Source organism: Corvus moneduloides, chromosome 17, assembly GCF_009650955.1.
Source record: "Corvus moneduloides isolate bCorMon1 chromosome 17, bCorMon1.pri, whole genome shotgun sequence".
NCBI lineage: Eukaryota > Metazoa > Chordata > Aves > Passeriformes > Corvidae > Corvus > Corvus moneduloides.
The window spans coordinates 7,119,894-7,140,140 of record NC_045492.1 but is presented as its reverse complement, the minus strand read 5'-3'; the positions used below and the strand labels follow the sequence as shown (position 1 = coordinate 7,140,140).

The 20,247-nt window shown below is 57.8% G+C and overlaps 3 protein-coding genes across 5 annotated transcripts; 1 reads left to right on the top strand and 2 right to left on the bottom strand.

Moving 5' to 3' along the window:
- The first annotated feature begins 1 nt into the window (after nucleotide 1).
- Nucleotides 2–5,779, top strand: LOC116452641 (progranulin-like). Of its 2 annotated transcripts, XM_032127279.1 has the most exons (11): nucleotides 2–632; nucleotides 1,712–1,861; nucleotides 2,144–2,287; nucleotides 2,556–2,696; nucleotides 2,976–3,110; nucleotides 3,220–3,363; nucleotides 3,473–3,622; nucleotides 3,803–3,952; nucleotides 4,044–4,190; nucleotides 4,279–4,398; nucleotides 4,933–5,779. In XM_032127279.1, exons 1-11 carry the CDS (start codon nucleotides 377–379, stop codon nucleotides 5,484–5,486), a joined length of 2,091 nt encoding a protein of 696 aa, XP_031983170.1. In that variant the 5' UTR covers nucleotides 2–376; the 3' UTR covers nucleotides 5,487–5,779. The 2 variants fall into 2 exon arrangements, with proteins under 2 accessions (XP_031983170.1, XP_031983169.1); XM_032127278.1 differs by lacking the exons at nucleotides 2–632; nucleotides 1,712–1,861; nucleotides 2,144–2,287 and adding an exon at nucleotides 4,505–4,642 and having other exon boundaries at nucleotides 2,395–2,696.
- Nucleotides 5,780–6,111: 332 nt separating this feature from the next.
- Nucleotides 6,112–7,544, bottom strand: SPINT4 (serine peptidase inhibitor, Kunitz type 4). 2 transcript variants are annotated; one of them, XM_032127284.1, is made up of 3 exons: nucleotides 7,398–7,544; nucleotides 7,023–7,220; nucleotides 6,112–6,665 (listed from the first exon to the last, which is right to left on the bottom strand). In XM_032127284.1, exons 1-3 carry the CDS (start codon nucleotides 7,501–7,503, stop codon nucleotides 6,490–6,492), a joined length of 480 nt encoding a protein of 159 aa, XP_031983175.1. In that variant the 5' UTR covers nucleotides 7,504–7,544; the 3' UTR covers nucleotides 6,112–6,489. The 2 variants fall into 2 exon arrangements, with proteins under 2 accessions (XP_031983175.1, XP_031983176.1); XM_032127285.1 differs by having other exon boundaries at nucleotides 7,023–7,196.
- Nucleotides 7,545–14,874: 7,330 nt separating this feature from the next.
- On the bottom strand, nucleotides 14,875–20,204 carry LOC116452626 (stress protein DDR48-like). The gene is made up of 2 exons (XM_032127261.1): nucleotides 16,294–20,204; nucleotides 14,875–15,779 (listed from the first exon to the last, which is right to left on the bottom strand). The coding sequence occupies exons 1-2, from the start codon at nucleotides 16,478–16,480 to the stop codon at nucleotides 15,331–15,333; spliced, it is 636 nt and encodes a 211-aa protein (XP_031983152.1). The 5' UTR covers nucleotides 16,481–20,204; the 3' UTR covers nucleotides 14,875–15,330.
- Nucleotides 20,205–20,247: the final 43 nt, after the last annotated feature.

The window sequence follows — 20,247 nt, the reverse complement described above, 5'->3', positions numbered from 1 at the left end:
CACCCACATGCCAGGGTCCACGGCAGGACCTGCTTACTCATGATGCTGGATCCCCATCAGTCCTGTGCACAGAAGCTACACCTGGCTGAGGGGCACCACCATGGCAGTAGAGCTGCTAGAACCCCTTGCACTGCTCCCACTGCCATGCCAGGACCAAGCCATGGGGTCTACCAGCAGTCCCCTGGATATCAGTCCCCACTCCAGGGAGTAGAGGGGTGAGTGAGGCTGAAAGGGCACCCAAAGAGGGAGTGGCAGCCAGCTGCAGCAGGGATGGAGTGGTGCAACATGGGGTCCAGCAGTGTCTGACCCCATCTGGCCTCCCCAGCCCCGCAGGTCGCCCTGACCCCAAAGCAGGGCTTGGGCAGAGATAAGCGGGATGGCTGGCGGGGCGCCGGCAGGTTCTGGGAACTGCCCCTCCTCCTGCCCCTCCTGCCCACAGCACAACCAGCTGCCACAGCAGCTCAGCTTCAGCTGCCCTGGCACTTCAGGCACCCCTACCACAGACTTTAAACCAAGCCCCAGCTCAGCTCCAGACATGCACATCCCCGGCAGCACCATGAGCCCAGGAGTTTTCCTCCTCCTGGGCCTCCTCATCCTCAGGGCAGAGCCAAGCGTAACACCAGAGAAGGGCGGTGAGTACCAGGAGTCAAACCCAGCAGCTGCCAACCACAGGCAGCCTGGGAGCAGCTCCTTGCATCCCGGCCTCCGTGTCCCTGCCATGTCCCCTCTATCCCTGCCCAGCATATGCTAGCAGGGACCATGTCCCAGCTGGCTGCAGCACCTGCACCACAGCCCTGCTGCCTGGGGGACCCTGCTCCCACCCCAGGGTGCAGGGGCATGTGTGCATGCCCTTACCCCCGTGGGCACCCCCTGCACCCCACGGGCGCAACAACTGTCAGCTCCCAGAGGAATCACATGCAGCAGGGTCCGGGCTGCATCCTGGCACAGACCCCTGCTGCCAGCACCCCGCCGTGGGACGATGCCTGGAGCAGTGGTGCCCAGCTGCGGTGTGGCTCTGCCCTCACCGAGACCACAGCCGGTGCCTCTTTGTTTGAACCAAGCAGCTGCTGTTTGCGGTGAAACTCCGGCAGCGTCTGTTTGCAGCCCAAACACCCGGCCCCGCCGCAGCCGAGCGGGCTCTTGGCACAGGCGGCTCCCGCCGCAGCCGCAGCTGTCAGCAGGAGCCGGGCACAGGCACCAGCTGGAGCTCGCCTGTACCGGAGGCAGGGCTGTCCCAATTTTCCCAGCATGGCCGAGAGGAGCATGGGGTGCCAGGACAGGAGGAGGAGAAGAAGGAAGAGGAAGAGACAGCAGCAGTGAGGAGTGTGCTGCTTGCAGTGAGGAAGCTCGCAGCAGCAGGATGCTCAGGAATAAATCCTAACCTCCAGTTGGTGCTGGCTCGGTGCTGGCTTCACCCTGACAGGGCCAGTGACACTCCACGTGGCACTTGCTGCCCTGCAAGGGCACACATGAGCCTGTGCCATGCCACACCATGCCATGCCATGACACTGTGCCACACTGTGCTGTGCCATGCAGGTCTCGATGTGGGGGTCCAGCAGCCCCAGGCCATGATGCAGAGAAGTCTCCATCCCCTGCGGCTGCAGTCCCTGCTCCAGTTCCCTGTCCCCTGCAGAGAGCCCCACATCCTGCTTCTCCAGGGATGGAGGATGAGGGGCTCTGGCACTGTCCTGACATTGCCATCCCACCGCAGGGGACACCCAGAAACCAGGGAGGTGTCCACGGGACTTCATGCGCTGCTTGCGCCTGGAGTCCCCACTCTGTGCCAACGACTCCAGCTGCCCCGCTGAGCTCAAGTGCTGCCCCTGGGAGTGCCGGCTGCGCTGCATCCCCCCGGCAGAAGGTACGGCACCGCGGTACAGCCGCTGACACCACCTCTGTCCCGGGGCAGCTGGCACCCTTTTCCCTGTCCCATTCCCTGTGAAATCCCCATTGCTATGGTGCAGCTCCCCGCGCACTGCTAGCAGCCTCCTGACCGCCGCCGGGATGTGCGGAAGGCTCTGGGATGGGACACAGGAATGGGTCCAGCCAGGGGGAGGCAGAGGGGTCTGGCAGGGGCAGGTTTCCCGGTGCTGCCCTAGGACACTGCAGTGCAGCCTCACCTCTCGGCCCCTCGGCGCTGCAGAGAAGCCCGGTGCCTGCCCGGCAGCAGCCCCTGAGCGGCTGATCGCCCCCTGCTCCTTCCCCTGCCTGGAGGACAAGGACTGCCTGGGAGCGCAGAAGTGCTGCCCGCTGGGCTGCGGCTCTGCCTGCCTGGAGCCGGCGCAGGGTAAGGACTCGGCGAGGAGGCTGGGAGATCTGGCTCGCCCCAGGGACCCTGTGTGCCATAGTTGTCTCCCTGACGCCCTGGCCACTGGGGCAGCACAGGCAGCTTCCCCTGCTCCGGCAGCTTCTGGCAGCTGCCGGGAAAACCCAACGCTGGGACGTGGCCGCAGGCACCAGGAACTTGTGGGTCATGGCAGGAGCCAGGGACCCCCGGCGCAGGCAGGGCGGCCAGTGGGGAATGCTGAATCGTCACACCCATTCTGCCCTGCCAGACCAGCCCAAGCTCAGCGAGGGCCCCACGGTGCAGCCACCACCGGTCCGGGAGCGGTGCCGAGGCGACGGCGACTGCCCCGACGCGCAGAAATGCTGCAACAGCAGCTGTGGCCACCAGTGCCTGCCGGAAGTGCCGGCCGGTGAGGCAGGATGGGACAGGATGGGACAGGATGGGCAGTGCGGGCGGGGACATGGCTCAGAGACCGGGAATGATGCCGTGGGGCAGCAGCCACCATGGCACAGAGCTGTGGCACAAACGGGACGCCCCACCCCATGCTTGCCAGGGTGGCTCTGCCGGGCCTGGGGTGGGGACAAACTGCACAGCTCCCAGGTGGGCACCGGAGTGGGGAGGGAAGGGGACAGTGAGACCACCCTCTGGTGAGGCCACCATCCTGCTCTCATCCTGCTCCACGGTGCAGAGGACACCAGCCCTGCCCCGGCCACTCAACGGCCACTGCTGCACCAGTGGGGATGTCTCCAGGACCAGGACTGTCCCCCATCCCACGTCTGCTGTCACCAGCTGTGCAGCCGGCACTGTGTGGCAAACAGTCAAGGTGAGGGGGCCGGGAGCCACCCCAAAGATTCGACAGCCCCATGTGCCCTGGTCCCCACGGCTGCGTCTCCAAGCAGTGGCACTGCAGCCACTCCACACCATGCCTGCAGGGAAGGACGGATTCTGCCCAGTCCGTGCCGGGCTGTTCCCCAGTTATGACTGCAGAGCCCAGTGCTGGCACGACGGCGAGTGTCCCCGCGAGGAGAAGTGCTGCCTGAGTGGCTGCGACTATGTCTGCCTGCCCCCATCCCGAGGTGCCAGATACGGGCAGGGGTGTCCCCCAGCTCCAGGGACTGTGAGACTGGGTGGGGAAGACCCGCTATTGCTGCTTGCACCCCCAGCCCCACTGCCTCCTGCCTCCAGAAAAACCAGGCATTTGCCCGCTGGCTGAGGAGGCTCCGCTGGCCGTGACCCCGTGTGGCACCACCTGCACCAAGGACTGGCAGTGCCCGGGGGCTGAGAAGTGCTGCAGCAGCAGCAGATGTGGCCACGTGTGCTCAGCCCCCGAACCAGGTGAGGAGATAGTCGCCAGAACAGTGATTCCACCAGGAATGCTGTCAAAGCTCCTGGGTGCAGGATGCGGGACGGCGCTACCCCGAGGGTAGTTGTCAGGGCAGCCCGAGGCTGCAGGAAAGGAGGTGCCTGCAACACAGGGTGGTCCCTCCTCCTGCTGTCTCTTCCTGCCCCTCTCAGACAAACCCAGTGAGTGCCCAAAGGTGAGGCCACAACGCACATCGGAGCCGTGCACGGAGATGGACTCCTGCACCCACGACAGGGACTGTTCCCGGCAGGAGAAGTGCTGCTTCTCTGGCTGCGCCATGCGCTGCACCCGCCCTGCCCGAGGTGAGCGTGGCAGCCCGGCCACCAGCCCAGGGAAGTGACGTGAGAGCAGGGCTGGGACCTCCACCCTCACCTGGGTCCCCTCCTCTGGTAGAGCACCCCGGGGAGTGCCCCCGGGCAGAGCCGTGCTGGGACCCGCGGCGCCGGCGCGGGAGCCAGTGCCTGGATGACAGTGCCTGCGGACGAGAGGAGAAGTGCTGTGACACCGGCTGCGGCTGGGAGTGCGTGGCCGTGCCCAGAGGTAATGGGCACAGCCTGTTAGGGGGGAGCTAGCCCCTGCACCCCAAGGGCAGCGAGGTGACGGCGAGTTGGTTGCTGTGCCCCTGCAGACAGTGGGGACAGAGCTGATGGCCGGTGTGTAGAGGAGTGCCAGGCTGATTCACAGTGTCCCCGGGGACAGCGGTGCACCAGCATCGGCTGTGGCCATGTCTGCATGGACATCCCCGGAGGTGAGAACCAGCCAGGCCCTCCGGGAGCTATGTGGGGCTGCCCTGGGGTGCCCCCTGGTGAGGTGCCCCAGGCCAGATGCCCCCCAGCTGGATGATTACCTTGCAGGCAGAGTGGGAGTGTGCCCCATCCCCAGGGAGGGGGGCACGTGCTTGGACCTGTGCAACTTCGACGAGGAGTGTCCCTGGGGCCACAAGTGCTGCAGTAACGGCTGTGGCCATGTCTGCACGCCAGCCTCGCTGCCAGGTCAGCCCCTCACACCTGCCCAGCCCAGCAGGGACAGAGCCCAGGTCCCCTTGGCACCCACTCCCAGGGCATCCTGACCCTTCCTCCCCAATGAGGACCCCTCACCACGACCACACTGGAACCCTGAGCTGGGTCTGCCAAGGCAGCTGTACCTGTGGGGGTGTCACACGCTCCAGGGATATGATCTGCCCCCATCCTTCTTTCCATGCATCCCCCTCTTTCCGTGCAAGTGATGAGCACACACAGCCTCAGCTCAGAGTCAGCAGGTGACCATCCTCCCCTGCCCACAGAGCGCGACACCGTGGCTGTGCCCTGGCACGGTGCTGAGCGGTGCTCGGAGGAGTGCGAGGCCGACTCGCAGTGTCCCTGGGGACAGAGGTGCACCCGCACCTCCTGCGGCCGTGTCTGCGTGGACACTCCTGGAGGTGAGGCACAGGAGACCCAGGTGTTGCCCCAGGAGACATGGGGTGTCCCAGCTGGGTGGCCCGCAGCAGGGTGCTCTGCCCTGCAGGCAGAGGTGGAGCGTGCCCCATGCCTGGGGGCGGTGGGACCTGCCTGGACCGGTGCAGCCTCGATGAGGAGTGTGCCTGGGGCCATAAGTGCTGCAGCAACGGCTGCGGCCACGTCTGCACGCGGATGCCTGGTGATAAGGAGGCCTATGGCCACTGTGATGGGGCCAGTACCTGGACTAACACCAGGTCATGCAGGGTGCCAGCTGACCTGTATGAAGGGCACAGCCTTCAGCATGCTCCCAGCTCAGCATCACTGTGAGGCCAGTTCCCGCTGCTACCCCATTGCTCTGCTCCCAGCAGATGCATTTGCAGGGCGAGGGGATCTGAAGTGATGCGGAGCAGGATGGAGCTCTCATGGAGCTGGCCAGCATGGCTGCAATCATGGCCACTGGCCCCTCGCTCCTGCAGTCTCATTGCTCCCTAAAAGCACATCCTCCTTTTCAGATGCTGTGTGATGAGAGAGCAGCTCCTCTGCAGCAGGAAGATGCCTTCATTAGGGGACATGGGACAGTCATGGGCCCCAGCTGGCCTGTCCCTCCCCACCACCTCCAGCAATAAAGCGTGTGCTTGGCTGCCCCCAGCTGCCCCATGTGGTCCTAGAGTGGCCTTGAAATCACCTGAGGCCCCCAGCACCAGGAGGTTCAGCCAGAGTTGGTGCCAGACACAGACCTGGGTCAGGGCAGGCTGGGGACAGGCACCACCCCAGGCATCCATTGAGGTGGGAGCTGTTCCTCCATTCAGAGGTTTCAGCTCCCAGCCAGGTCATGTCGGCAGCTTGAAGGCAGGGTTGGGCTAGGAGCTCATCCGTGGCAATGGGAGCTGCACGGTGGTGGCCGGGTGAGCCCTGCTGCTGGAGGCACCCACTGCCCAGTCCCCATGAGGAAGGAGTGCCCAGAGGGACGGGCACTGACTGCTCCTGCCAGCATAGGCAGGAAGGACCAGACCCAGACGTGCTCATCCAGGGACCTGTCCTTGTATTGTCACAGTCCAAGGGGAGGGACAGGCTCCTCAGGTCAGGCACCATGCATAGGAGGGGGCATCCATGCTGGCATGGGCACATGTCCCTGTCCTTAGGCCAGTGAGCATCCCAGGCAAGCCACAGCCCCCAGCACGGTCACCCTGGCCCACAGGCCTCATTGCCACCAGCCCCACGAGGAATGTCTCCCTGTGGGGTTGGGGATGCGGCCACCAGCAGCAGCTTCCCCCAGGCAGGGGCTGTGCAGAGGCCACCACTTCCCAGGCCAGCACTACCAGGCACCTGGAACTGAGAGATGGGGCATCAGGAGAGGGGCCAGGAGCAGCCGCCATCTGTGGCCCATGGCCCACAGCACATTGCTAGTTACTGAGGTGGGAACAGGCCTGGAAGCACTCGCCCTTGGTCTCGAAGTTGTTCCTGTTGCCGCCGCAGCCGCCGTAGATGAACTCCTCGCACTGCTGGCTGGAGGCATTGAAGAAGAAGCGGCGGAAGAGCGCCTTGCAGTTCCCACAGACTGAGGGCAGGTAGCAGAAGTCTGCATGATCCAAAGGCGACAGGCTGAGTCAGGGGAGGGTGGGGACACCACCACGCTCAGGGTTCTCAGGCCCTCAGAAAGTTCTGCACAGTTCTGGTTCCTTCTTACTGCCATACCCTTTGTACCAGCACACAGCTCTGCACCCACCTGCCCACGGCCCCACACACCAGCAGCTTCCCCATAGCATAGTGTGGTGACCCCCAGGGTCTGCAAGACCCAGCAAGAGCTCAGGAGCAACCCAGGGACCTTCCTTCCCAGTTTGCTATCCCAACTGAGCCAACACCCCTCTTGTCACCCGCTCCTGTGTGTGCCACACTGCCACTCCAGAGCCCTACCACTACAGCACTGAGCCCTCACCTAACACTGGCTCCTGGCATGTGTAGCCACACTTGCTGGGACAGCACTTGGTGACTCCATGGCAGTCGGCATCGCTGGTGCAGTGCGAACAGGAGGCATCCGTGTGGCAGGAGCCACAGTCCTTGTCCAGCAGGTCCTCCACCTCTGGGATGTGGTAGCAATACCCAGGCTTTGCTGCAGGACACAGTGGCCAGGACGCTGGTGAGAGGCACAGGGCAGGGGCCTCAGCAGCCCCCAGCGCCCTGGGGTCAGACCCCAGCCTCCCACAGCCCCACACTTGTGCGCACCTGGCAGCACACAGGGCAGTGGGAAGCACCGGGCAACAGCGGCACCCCGAGCATCCCCATTCCCAGTCCATGACCCAGCTACACTCACTCATCCCCAGCTCCTCTCGTCCAGTCGCGTGCGGGGCCGGGCTGGACCGCTTGGCAAGGGGGAGCAGGGCAGCCAAGAGGAGAAGACAGCCAGGCGGCAGCTCCATGGTGCCCTGGATGGCCGGGTCTGGCCCCGGGTGTGGTGGGCTGGGATTTAAGGTGCGTGGGTGGGGCGGAGGGAGCAGGGCTGGTGCCGAAAACCAGCTAATTCCTGCCGTGCAGGTAACGAGCCACACCCAGGCAGGTCCTGGTCTCCCTGGTGGCATCCTGGCCACAGCCCTCGATCTGGGGGGACCGGTAGGACGGGACAGCTGTCCCGGCACAGCCCTCGGGGAGCCCAGCTGGGTGGCAGCAGCATGCCCAGGCTGGGCTGGGGACACCACCAGCGACTGCCGCAGCCTCCTGGGGGCAAGCATGTGTTGGGGACAGACATGGGAGGGTTGGTACTTGCCTCTCCATTGCCAGGGATCATGACAGTGCCATGCCAGGGCATGGAAAGTTGCCAGCTCTGGTGCAGCCGTCAGCCAGGGAAGGGCTGGGGCACCGTTCTCCCTGTGCTTCCTGTGGTGCAAGTCCTGGGGAAAGGCTGTGCCAGAGCTGTATCCCTTCCCTTTGTCCCATGCTCCCTCATGTCCGACAGAGAGCATCCCGGGCAGGATGGGCCCACGCACAGGGCTGAGCCTGTGGGTACCACCTCGCCGCCTACCACTGTGGCTGTCTGTGCAAGGCAGGTCCCGCTGGACGGCGATTCTCCCGCCCATTCCCATCCTGTAGACACCTCTGTCCCTTTGCCGCTTCCTTCATCACCCTCGCTCGGTTTGGGGCCGTCCCCTTCACCCGCCCCCCTCCCGGGAACACCAGTGCGGAGCCGTGTCCTGTGCCCTCCGGCAGCCCCCTGCTCCCGGCAGCAGGTCGGGGTCCAGCGGCTGCATCGTGCCTGGGTGGCCTTTGGGGATGGGACACGGCTCGCAGCCGTCTCAGCTTCCAGGCGGGGGCCCGGGCCCACGGCAGCGCAGGGCTCCGAGCGCTGAGCCGGGCGGCACCCGCCGGTACTCGTGGGCGGGCGTGCGGTGAAATCTGCCAAAAGGAGGGAGAAACAGATTAAGATATTCCCATTCAGCAGGAATAATTGTCTTCCTAATTACTGTCGTAATTACTGTCCCAAGGGGGAAGCGGAGGGCGAGGAGAGCTCCGTGAGGAGGGGCCGGGAAAGCCGGAGTCGGGGTGGGGTTTGGAGGGCGGTGCCACCCCCCGCCCGCGCCCCCTGCCCACGCCCCACCGCAGCTTTTCCTGCCTGTCCTCCGAAGCCCCAGGGTGAGGTCCTGGCGGCGTCCCCGGCACCGGACACGGTGACGTGGCCAGTCCTGAGCAGGGGTGTAAGCAAAGCCGGAGAGAGGTGCCGGAGGCGGTCGGGGGTGCGGAGTCAGGGTGGGCAATGGGAAAGATACCCTTGCGCAGGGACTTGGCGGCCGCCCTCGATGGCCACAGCGCCAAAATCCACCGGGGCTGAATTTTCCCCGCTATCTCCCCGGGGAATCGCAGCGGCTGGGTGATCACTGGACTGACTGATGGCGTCTTCCAAAGCAGCCCCAACTGCCCCTGCACCGGCAGTAACACCATGGCCAGGCTGGGACACCACCACGGTGGATGCAGGGACGGTCCCAGGGATGATGGGGGGCTGCTCCCAGGTAGATGTTGGGGTTCCACATGACAGAAAACCACTCCCAGAGGAGGACCTGTGTCGTACCCCCTTGTCCTGCCCTGACACTAGGGACCCGCAGGGTGAGCAATGGGTGCAGCCGTGAGGGCAGAACCACCAGCCAGACTTCCTCTATGGGAAAGCAGTGACCGGGGTACCCAGGAACACCCAGGAATGCGGCACGTCCCAGGGCGGGCACCCAGCAGGGACAGGGACAGAGGCGGCGCTCTGACACCGGGATGATGTTCCTGGCCAGGCCAGGGCGCACGGCAGGAGAAGTGCCGAGGGGCAGAGCCGGAGCACGGGGAGCGTGGACTGCACACGCATTCACACGTGTCCACACCTGGCTCCCAGGTATGCACACACACGCTCACACACGTGCAGAGTGCGTGGAGCCCTCCTGCCTCTCCCAGGGACGGGCGCTCCCGGAAGGGGCTGTCAGGGAAAGTCCCGGCAGCTCCGGTGCCGTCCTTGCAACACTTTGCAATGTCCAGTGCGGCCAATCCCATGGAAGGGGCAGAGGCAGCTGGAGCATTGTGTAACGGGAATCTGAGCACCCACTCTGCCTCCGGCGAGCACACGGGACCCGTTGCTCCAGCCCTGCAGTCCTGGCGCCCACACAGAGCCCCCACGCCCCTGTCCCCAGCATCAGGACTCCATGGCCCTGGGCTTTTCCTGGCCGCCAGGTGTTGGGCCAGCTGGGCAGCAGATGCAGGGCTGAGGGGCCGGTGGCAGCGTGGGGCTGTGGACCGTGTCTGGTCACAGGACGTCCCTCAGGAACCAGCGATTGTTCCCAGAGGCAGAACAATGCCCAGAGAGCTGCCAGGGCACCACGGGCTGCTCCACAGCACCCGGCCCGGGGAGCCTCCTCCACTGATTCACCAGGCCAGCCCCAAGCGGGATCCCCCGGGCCCTTGCTGCTGCCTGCCCCGTACCTGTCTCCTGCAGTGGGAAGTTGCATTGGCTGCTCTTGTCTTGGGCCTGCATAGAGCCCAGCACCAAGCAGCAGCACCTGCCTCCCCTGAGGCTTGTCCAGCAGCAGCTGCCCGCGGGAGGGAGGGGATGGGAGGGTTCACGCTCAGATGGAGCGTGTCAGGTGCTGGGGCATGAGCCAGGTCATGAGCACCAACCTTCTGCCCCAGGAGGATTTAAACCCCTGCCTGTGCCCAGAGAGGCAACCCCCATGCTGCCCATCCATGCCATGCGGCTGCTGTCGCTGCTCCTGCTCCTGGGGCTCTGCTGCCTCTGGGCCCGGCTGGTCTCCCCAGGTGAGTGAGGGTGGGCACGGGTGGGCACGGGTGGAGGATGCGGGAGCCAGTGGAACAGTGCTGCAGGAGGATGTGCAGCCATGGGCACACAGACCACTGTCACCATGGCTGGGAGTGCAGCATCCCACCTGTGCCATCCCCCCTACATCTTTGCATGCTGCAGAAGTGACCAGCAAAACCCCCACAGCTCCCTGGGAGAGCTGTCCAGGGTCTCTGGAGCCCTCACTCCCAGGGCCCCGCTGTGGGGCTGACAGATGTGCCCAGTCATGCTACAGAGTGAGGGCCTGAGCATGGATTACCTGTCTTTCTCAGAATTCACCTAGCCTCCACCTGGACCTGGACCAAGGACCCAGTCTGTGCAGCCAACCTGCACCAGACAGCCAGACAACAGCTGAACAGATGGACAGCCAGCCATGGAGGGCTCCATCAGCTGCTGGATAATCACCCAGCCTCCTGATCCCTCCTCAGCACCCCCAGCTCTGTGCTTCCCATGGTGGTCTCCATGCCGCCCACCCCCCAGTAAACCCAGTCTGTGGTGAACAATGTCTGGCTCCTGCTGCATCTGTCTCCTCACAAGCCCCCCCACCTGCTTCTAAGGGACCTTCAGTCCCTGTGGGAGGGATGGGGTCCCTGGCCTTGTGGCTCCTGCACAAGCTTTCAGAGGATGCTGGGGGTCTTAGGCATGGAGCAGCTCACCCTGGGGAGCCTCAGGGAGCTGGGGCCACAGACCAGGAGGTTTCCCCAGGTCCAGAGCTGCTCTGTGGGTCCTGGGTGGGTGCCTGGCTGGGGCTGTCTCTGGGGGTCTCCCACAGGGAACAGAAGCATGTTGCTGTGTAGAGGGCCCTGCTGAGCCCACCTTGGGCAGGAGCAGCACCAGAGCCTTCCTATGCCGGAACAGGGCTCGGGCAACCACAATGACCTGGCTGTGCCAGGCACTGACCAAGGACAGCTTGTCACACCCAGCCAGTGGCCGTTGTGGGGTTTATTAGGAAAGGGAAGGTCCTGCCCAAAACACCACTGGTGCCCAAGACCAGCCCTGGTAGGGAGGCAGAGGAAGAGGCCCCTGCACCCACACACTGTGGGCTCTCCTCACCTCCATGTTCCTTGTACGCCTTGTGGCATCAGTCAACAAGTGTAATCACTGTCACCAGAACCATCACTGTAACCATCATCATCATATCATCATATCATCATTGGCATTAAAGAAATTTTTGACACCACGCTCTCATCTCCATCAGATAAATTTACTGGCACTGATCGATCACAAAGTCTGGTAGCTTGAGCTGGAGCCTCAAAAGGAGGACCCCAAACAAATCTCTGGGCAATTATACCCTTATAACATAAACTCCCCATCCCTCATGTCTAGATCAAGAGTATTGTTAGGCTCTGGGGTCTTCTCACTCTTCATTGCCTCACAGTTGCATTACCAAGTGATTGCCACGTGGTCATTTTCACACCCTCTAAGGTCAGTTTTGGTGGGGGTTTCACTCAGTTCTGTGGTCCATGTTATAATATGTTTGTTACAGTTCATACACCATGATCTATGGGCTGTCCACGCCAGTTATTAATTTTTAAGTAATATTGAAGCTACAGTTTTGTCTATTTTATTATTAATGTTCACATTGTCAGCCCTGGGTTTCACTACTCTGTCTTTTACCTACAACACACCCAGTATGGTTCAGATAAAGTTCAACTTGCACCTAACAAGTCCAGCTTGATGTCAAACAAGCTCCTAGCTATTTTCAAATAATAGAAAAATTTCAACAGTCATGATCACCACAGCCGTCATCACCGTTGTCATCATCATCATCATCATCACTGCCATCATTGTCATTGCCATCATCCACCTCACTGTCACTGTGGTCACATCCAGGATTCTTTCCCTCCTCAGGCTTCTCTGGCTTCCCCCCAGTCTCTGGCTTCTCCCCCAGCACAGGTTTTCCCCAGGTGCCAGCATCCCACCAGCCACTGACTCACCATCAGTCTCTGGCTTCTACCCAGCTGCCGGCATCCCACCAGCCACTGGCCTCTTCCCCAGCTGCCAGCATCCCACCAGCCACTGGTCTCTTCCCCAGCTGCCAGCATCCCACCAGCCACTGGCCTCTTCCCCAGCTGCCAGCATCCCACCAGCCACTGGCCTCTTCCCCAGCTGCCAGCTTCCCACCAGCCACTGGCCTCTTCCCCAGCTGCCAGCTTCCCACCAGCCACTGGCCTTCTCCCCATCTCTGGCTTCTCCCCCCGTCCATGTTTCTCCCCAGATGCTGGCTTCCTACCAGTCTGCAGCTTCTCTCCAGTCTCCAGCTTTGCTACAACCTCTGGCTTTTCCCTAGTCACAGTCTTCCCTCACAGTCTGGGGTGTCCTTCCCTTAACTGGGTGTCTTGCCAGGGGAATTACTATAAACATTCAGCAAATGTTTACACCCCTGTTGGAGTTTGTTAAAGGTATATTGTCCCTTGCCAAGGAAATGCAAATTTCTGTTTATCCTCCTCTAATAAGGGGGCTAAAAAGGACACATCTTTCATATCCCGTGCTGCCATCCATGGGTGTGTGGCTGCAGAAATCCCATTCTGTGCTGCAGCAGAAGTTGGGTATTGTGGTACATTAGTGATTGTCGAATCAGGAAGTGCAGGTGCTGCGCAGAGCACACACACTGCAGCCTCCTGATTTCAGGGTTAAGGTTGGCATTTGAGCCCAAGGACCATACCCTGCCAAACAGCAGACACCAGGTTTGGCCCTTTAGAACACCAAAACCCAAATGTTTCCATTGTGATCTCTAACTGCAAAGCAAGTGGCTGACATACACTTCATGCCAACACGTGCTTCCTGCCCAGGGGCCATGAATTAACCTGGGTGGTTTGGCATTTGGTGCTTGTTCTGTTTATTCTGGTAACTAACTCTTTGCTGACCAGGTTGAAAACTCAACAATGTTCTGTTGCATTAAAATTGAATCTCGTGTTCCCATGTCTGTTAAAAATTTCACTGATTTTTTATGAGATCCAGTAGCATCAGAATGTCTGGACCATTATCATGTCTGCATTAATAGGATTTCACTTGCCAGATTTCAGTCTGGCCTGGCTTATAGCCATAGTGCTCTTGCAAATCAGTCATCTAAATCAAATCAAATGGGGTTAGTTTGGAGTATAATTGGACCTATCCCAAGGTCCACCGGTTTCTTCTGTTTCTATAATGAGTCTGGTTTCATATTCAGGGGGATTTGAAGGAAACCAAGAATCTTCTTTGCCAGGTTCAGTATGGTCAGGGCTACCCCAAATGTTTCTAATCTCATTCTTCAGGGGATAACAGTTAGTTTTCTAATCTATACAAGGTCAGGGGGACAGGGAGTCCACATAAACGTAATCTCCATCTTTTCTTCTGACTTTTATTTTTTCTCCTTTTTTCCTGTAGCTTTCCTTCCTGTTTATGCAGCTTCTCAATTTTCAAAGACAATAATAATACAGCTGCTTTCTAGCCTTATATTTCTCCCTCAGATCTTGTTTCTCTCTACTATGGTTTTCCCTATCCTAATAGGAAGCTTCTATGCAGGTGTGTAATATTTTACAAAAAATTCCTTTGCTTTTTAAATCTTTTATACAGTCCCTGGCCACCTTTAGCTTTTCCTCCACAGGTCTCCAATCATGCCAGTTTTCATCATGTGGAGCACAAATTTAAAAGAAAATCATTGAGCACATTGCTCTGCATCTTCCCTCAGCCCTGGCATGTTAGTGCTCACAGCACTAAATCTCCTGTAATCCAGGGCCAATGGATATAAGTTAAAACAATTGTTGGCTGCCCATTTATAGCAGTACTCACATAATTTGTCCAGATCAGATTGGGGCAGTTGCAGGTGAAGTAGCAGTGAGCATAGAAAGCAAAGTGGCAGGAGCAGGAACAGCAACAGACAGTGGGAGATATTTTTCAGTGGGCACAAAGGGAGGAGCAGGGTCTGGGCTAGAATTTACCTCAGGACGTTATCATGTACCAGCCCCACTCCCGAGATGCTGCTTTTCCCAAGCTCAGTTATCCCATACATATCAATAGTCCATCTGCCCTGTGTATCAGTCCTATAATCTATGTTGTAGGCAAAACAAAACAGTCTCTTTGAGAGCCCTCTCTGTGGGCTACACTTCTGCAGGTTTTGCCCCGGCACATCAAGTAATATATGGCCATTCCTCCTGGCATAATATCACTATGGACTTTAGAGATCAGTTAGTCGTGCTGACTGTCTTCTCCCAGTTCTGCAATACCTCAGCTAAGTGCATCCCCTTCTTTATGCCAGGTACATTTCTCATCTTTCCCAAAACCCACGAAACTCAAACTTGTAGAAGGCAGGACTTGAACCTCCTTTAGAGATTTGACACTCACTACTCAGTCCTTCCTTACTCCAGAGCTCCCGGGTGAAACTACCCACTGCTGCAAATTTGGGTATCTGGAGCTTAGAAGAAAATGGGCAAGTGACCGAGTGCCCCATTTGGGTTGCCAAGCTGTTAAGGAAATTTTTGACACTAAGCTCTCATGTCCACTAGATACATTTATTGGCACAGATCAATCACAAAATCTGGTAGCCCGAGTCGGGTGCCACAAAAGAGGGACCCAAAAATCTCTGAAAATCCCTGGGCAATTATACCCTTACAAACTAAAATCTCCACCCCCTGCAATCAGCACTGTTTCATTGTCATTGGAGTGATCATTTCCATTGTCATTGGAGTCACCATCTTCACTGCTATTGGAATTGTCACTGCAGATGTCATCATCACCATCTTCATTGATATTGGAATTTTCATTGTCATTGGAGTCACCATCTTTATTGCTATTGGGATTGTCACCATTGACACCATCATCGCCATCTTCATTGCTATTGGAATTTTCATCATTGACACCATCATTGCCATCATCACTGTCATTGTCATCATGATCATGGTCATTGGCATCACAAAGCTGATTTTTATTACCATCATCACCATCAGAGTCATCGGCTACGACGGCTATGGCCATTGTTGCCATCATCACCAGTTTCATGGCTGTTGGAGACACCAGTTTCATGGCTGTTGGAGACACCAGTTTCGTCGCTATTGGAGACACCAGTTTCATTGCTGTTGGAGACACCAGTTTCATCACTGTTGGAGACACCAGTTTCATCGCTGTTGGAGACACCAGTTTCATCGCTGTTGGAGACACCAGTTTCGTCGCTATTGGAGACACCAGTTTCATCGCTGTTGGAGACACCAGTTTCATCGCTGTTGGAGACACCCGTTTCATCACTGTTGGAGACACCAGCTTCATTGCTATTGGAGACGTTGTTGTCATTGTCATCATCATCGTCAGGCACCACGCTGGGCTCTTTCCCAGGCTCAAGGAGCAGGGCGCTTCCCAGCAGCCCTGGTGGCGGCCACCCAGCTGGAGCTACTGCACGGAACTCTGTAGGAGAGCAGAAAGCAGCAGCATCAGCACAAGCATGCTGCCCTCCCATCCACTGCTCCCACCCAGCAGCCCAGTTTACCATGATGCTGTGCTGTCTTCTCCTCTGCAGCTTTTCCTGGTGGGTTTTCAGGGCTCTGCCTGACCCCTGCTGCCCTCAAGGCTGAGGCAACTCAGCCCAAGGCCACGCCAGTGCCTCCCAGCTCATGGCAGTGTCATGGTGGGGCAGAGGTGCCTGAGGGGCCCTCCTGGGCACCTCTGCCCTGGGGCCAGCAGCCACCCATGGTTCCAGTTGCACTGGGGAGTCAGGGAGAGATGGCACTGTGCCACAGCCCACTGTGGCACTGCGGCGAGCCCCACATTGCCTGGGCTCATCCCACCCTGCTCCTACCACGGCTTCTCTGGCCCTCACAAGGCAGCAACCTGGCACCTGCCAGCACCTGCAAAGCACCTGTGATTCTATGAAAATAAGGAAAAATATTCTTAAATGCTCTTCCCACCCACTCATACTTGCCTGCAATGGGTGCTGCCTGCAGCTGCGCCCAAAGGGCGAGGAGCCCCAGCAGGAGGATGCTTCGTGTCATGCTGATGAATTCTATGCCCAGGGCTGCGCCAACCGGCAATTTAAAGTGCCTCGCAGGCAGCCCGGGTCCAGGAATGGGAGGAGGCAGCTCACAGGTCACTTCAGGAACCTCCCACATTTGGCTCTAATTCTGTTTACCAAAGAACCACTCCTCCACAGCCAAGGCAAGAGCAGGATCCAGAGTTGGCTGCACTCCAAGGAGGACAGCACAAGGACTGCAGGAGGGAAGGGGAAACCAGGACTGCACAGAGGCAGATTCTTCACTGCTGCTCTCAAGAGGAATCCCTACAATGACCTTTATCAACAGCAGTGGCCCCAGCACCGGGCTCTGCCCCAGTGCTGGGCTCTGGTGCAGGCAGGAGCCTGTCCTGGCCCTGCCATTCTGGATGGAACAGGAGCAGGGCAAGAGCACCTGGCAGCAGCACCAGGAGCTCCCTCCTTCCACATGCAAAATGCCCTTCATTCAAGGCTGCTGTTTCACATGTGAGACTGTTGGCAGATTTTTGTAGGTCAAATATTCAAGGCTTCATTTGAGCACCTGTCTCTGAACCATCCCATTCCCAAGCAGAGTGCTCCAGCTCTTTCAGTGTTCCTACTGTCAGTTGCCAGATTTAGGCACACAAATGAATGAGCTCAAAGTCTCCAGAGCAAGTTACAGCTGTCCCCCAGCCCCATGGTCCTCCTGCTTCGTGGCCTCCCCAGGACCCCCCTTGTCACAGGGCAGCCCCACGCAGCTCAGCACACTGGGCAAAGTCAGAGCTCAGTGTGTCCTTCCCCCAGCCCAACTAGACTCCATCAGCATGGCCTCCATGCAGCTTTTGGGAACTCCTGAACATGAATTTCAGGATTTAGTGTCCATGCATGAGAGCTCCACTAATTTACACATGAGCATTCAATAACCACATGAATTCACAATGGGAGTGCACAGTTACTGCATGCACAAACACCTAATTAGTTACTGTCCAAGTGAACATCTGCTCCAATGAAACAGCGCTGCACTAAAATGGACCTCTCTGGAGGAAAAGGTCTTGGGACTTCAAGCACAGGAGCTCACACAAGCTGCAGAGAGCACAGGAACCTGTCTTTCAACTGCCAGCCAAACTGCTGGCCTTCACCAGACACCCACAGTCAGAGTAAATGAAAATTAGATGCCCTGCCACATTGCCTTCCCTTTCCTCTGCATGTGATCTCAGGGTAAAGACTCATTGAATATGTTTGAGACAGCAGATTAAGCTTAATTAAGATCCAATTCTGTCAGTGCTAACCCATTTACACCAAGTTATTCTCCAGTCACCCAGGAGTGCTAGTTGGAATCTAATTTTCCATTTTTTTCCTTCTCTTTTTAATTATTTCTTTATGAATTACACACAAACCAATGTGTAATCAATAGGATAGGAGAACTTAAGGACTGGTCTGCCCAGAACACATCAGCAACAGGCACAAATGGGTTGGAGTTTCTGGATAACAGACAAAGTTTAAATCTGCAACTGTGTGTTGAGTGAAATTAATTGGTTTGAGCTTGACATTATTACTACAACTCTAAGCTGGCACTTGACAGGAGCACTGGAAAAGCAAAGTCATGCTCAAAGAGCTTTCCATCAACATCACGTCAAGATGATGCAGGAACAGCGCAAGGGAAGGAGCACAGCTCTGCACAAATCTCCACAAATCTGTGTGGGAAGAGGGCTCATGGCAAGAAAAATGCTTTAAGTACAGGTTTATCCTTCTCCTCCTGCTGTGACTCAAGGTGGACACAATTCTTTCACGAACCACCCATGTCCCCCAGAGCTCTGGTGCTCCATACCTCGCAGCTGCCTGGCAGAACCCGACAGCCTGGTGCTTATTGCACGTTGTTGTGGCTGTTAATCACCACCAAGCCGGACACCCCAGAGCAGGCAGTGCTGGCCAGCCAGTGTCAGCAGCGCCAACTCCCTTCCACGCACCTGGCAAACCATCTGGAACAACCTGAGGGATCACAGGCCTCCTTCCAACCTCAGGAGTGCCACAAGGGAGAGCTCAGCACTGCCGCTGTCCCCGTGCGTGCCTGGTGGTTCCTCCTTTTGGGAACAACACCATAATTTTTAGCAGGCCATAATCCTGGATAACATTTAGGGAACTAATGGAGGAGAATGTCTGACAAGCAAATTGCTCTGATGAAATAAACACCTGAGGACACTGAGGGTCAGAGGGACTTGTCCAAAGTCTCCCAGAGAATCAAACAGGAACGTGGGTAACCTCAGCTGTGAACCAGCTGGTTTTGCCTGGCAGACATGCACCTACGACACAGATCCATGGAAAAATTACCATTAAAAACCAGGGCCTGGAGGACACCCAAACAAGGCATCACATCAGTTAGATTTAGGTGATCCCTGACAGATGTTGTTCTGACACACTCTTAAAAGATATCCCTCTCCCTGCAAAAGCGATGACTCCTTCATTGAGAATTTGTTCCAGGATTTAAGTCTTCTTGTTAATTGGAAAGCTTTCCAAAGATCTGATCGCAGCCTCACTTGAATCAAATAATCTCAAGGGACAACTTGTCCATCAAGGTGGTACAGAACGCAAGCTGGTGTCACAGATTAACAGTATCAGTCTCCTCACCATTCCCTGGGAGTTCCTACAGCTGCAGTTATTCTTCCCCTCCTCTGGGCAATGTCCAATTTTTGTTGCTGACAATTTGGAGCAACCAAAATAAGTGCACAAGCAGCCCAATGCTGCTGATAATGAGGTTATGTTGATGTTGATGGTGACTTGGTTGGCTCCACATCCGCCACTGGGCTTGTCTAACAAACCAAAGCTTACCCTGGGCTGGTGCAGCCCTGGCCAAAGCAGCAGGAAGGGGACAAGGGCAGAAGTCTCTTCCAGCATGTGAGCCCATGAGTCAGCAGCCTCTGCTCCCACAGCCACTCCAGGCTTCCATGGGAGCCCAGTGTGGCTACTGCTAAACCGACAGCTACAGCAGGAGAGTCACACTGAGGGGACACAGCCAAAGTCTGCAGTGACAGGTGCTGAGAGACACCAGCACATCCTCTGGAGGCACCACCACAGCCCCCAGAGCATTGGTACTTGGGATCACAGAACCACAGAATGATTTAGGTTGGAAAAGACCTCTGAGGTCACTGAATCCAACCTTTGACCGATCACCACCTTGTCAATGAGAGCATGGCTCCAAGTGCTGCATCCACTCATTCCTTGAACACAAATGAAACAAGACGAAGCATCTGGCAAAGCAGGTGGGAAAGAGATCCCACTTTCCCTCACAGTGCGGCTCAGGGCTGCCCCACTGGCACAAAGGACAGGGACAGCACTTGGAGATGGCTGCTGGAGCACAGCCCTGCTCTGCACAGCGACACCCACCCTGCGCTCTGGCAAATCCCCTTTGCTTGGTTCATCTCACTGAATCATCTTGGAATGAGGAAAAACGTTACCAGCAAAACAGTAAATGGTTCATCAATGCAAATTGTTAGCCAGCTGATTGAACAGAAAAGCTTCTCTTTGGCCAAAACATGGGGTTAGATTATCTAGAAAACGACAGAAAAGTTGTTTTGACTATTCTGCACACATTAGACAAGATGAGGAAATGCTGTTTTGGGGTGTTTGCTCAGAAAAACGATGAGATTCCAGAAAGATGAATGGTGGAAAATTACACGAGGAACACACAGATCATGGAAAGACCGGCATTCACACTCCAGCTGCAGGTACTCGGGTCGCAGGGGCAGAGGCCACGTGTGTCCAGCTCCACCCGCGACAGGTCCTCCTCTGGGTGGGACAGGGTGAGTTTAAGACTGTGGGACTTAGGATGCTCTGCCTCGCCCTCCGGGACTGCTCAGCGCCGGGGGAACGGCGGGGACACCCGGAGGCTGCGGCCTGCGCTCCGGCGGCACC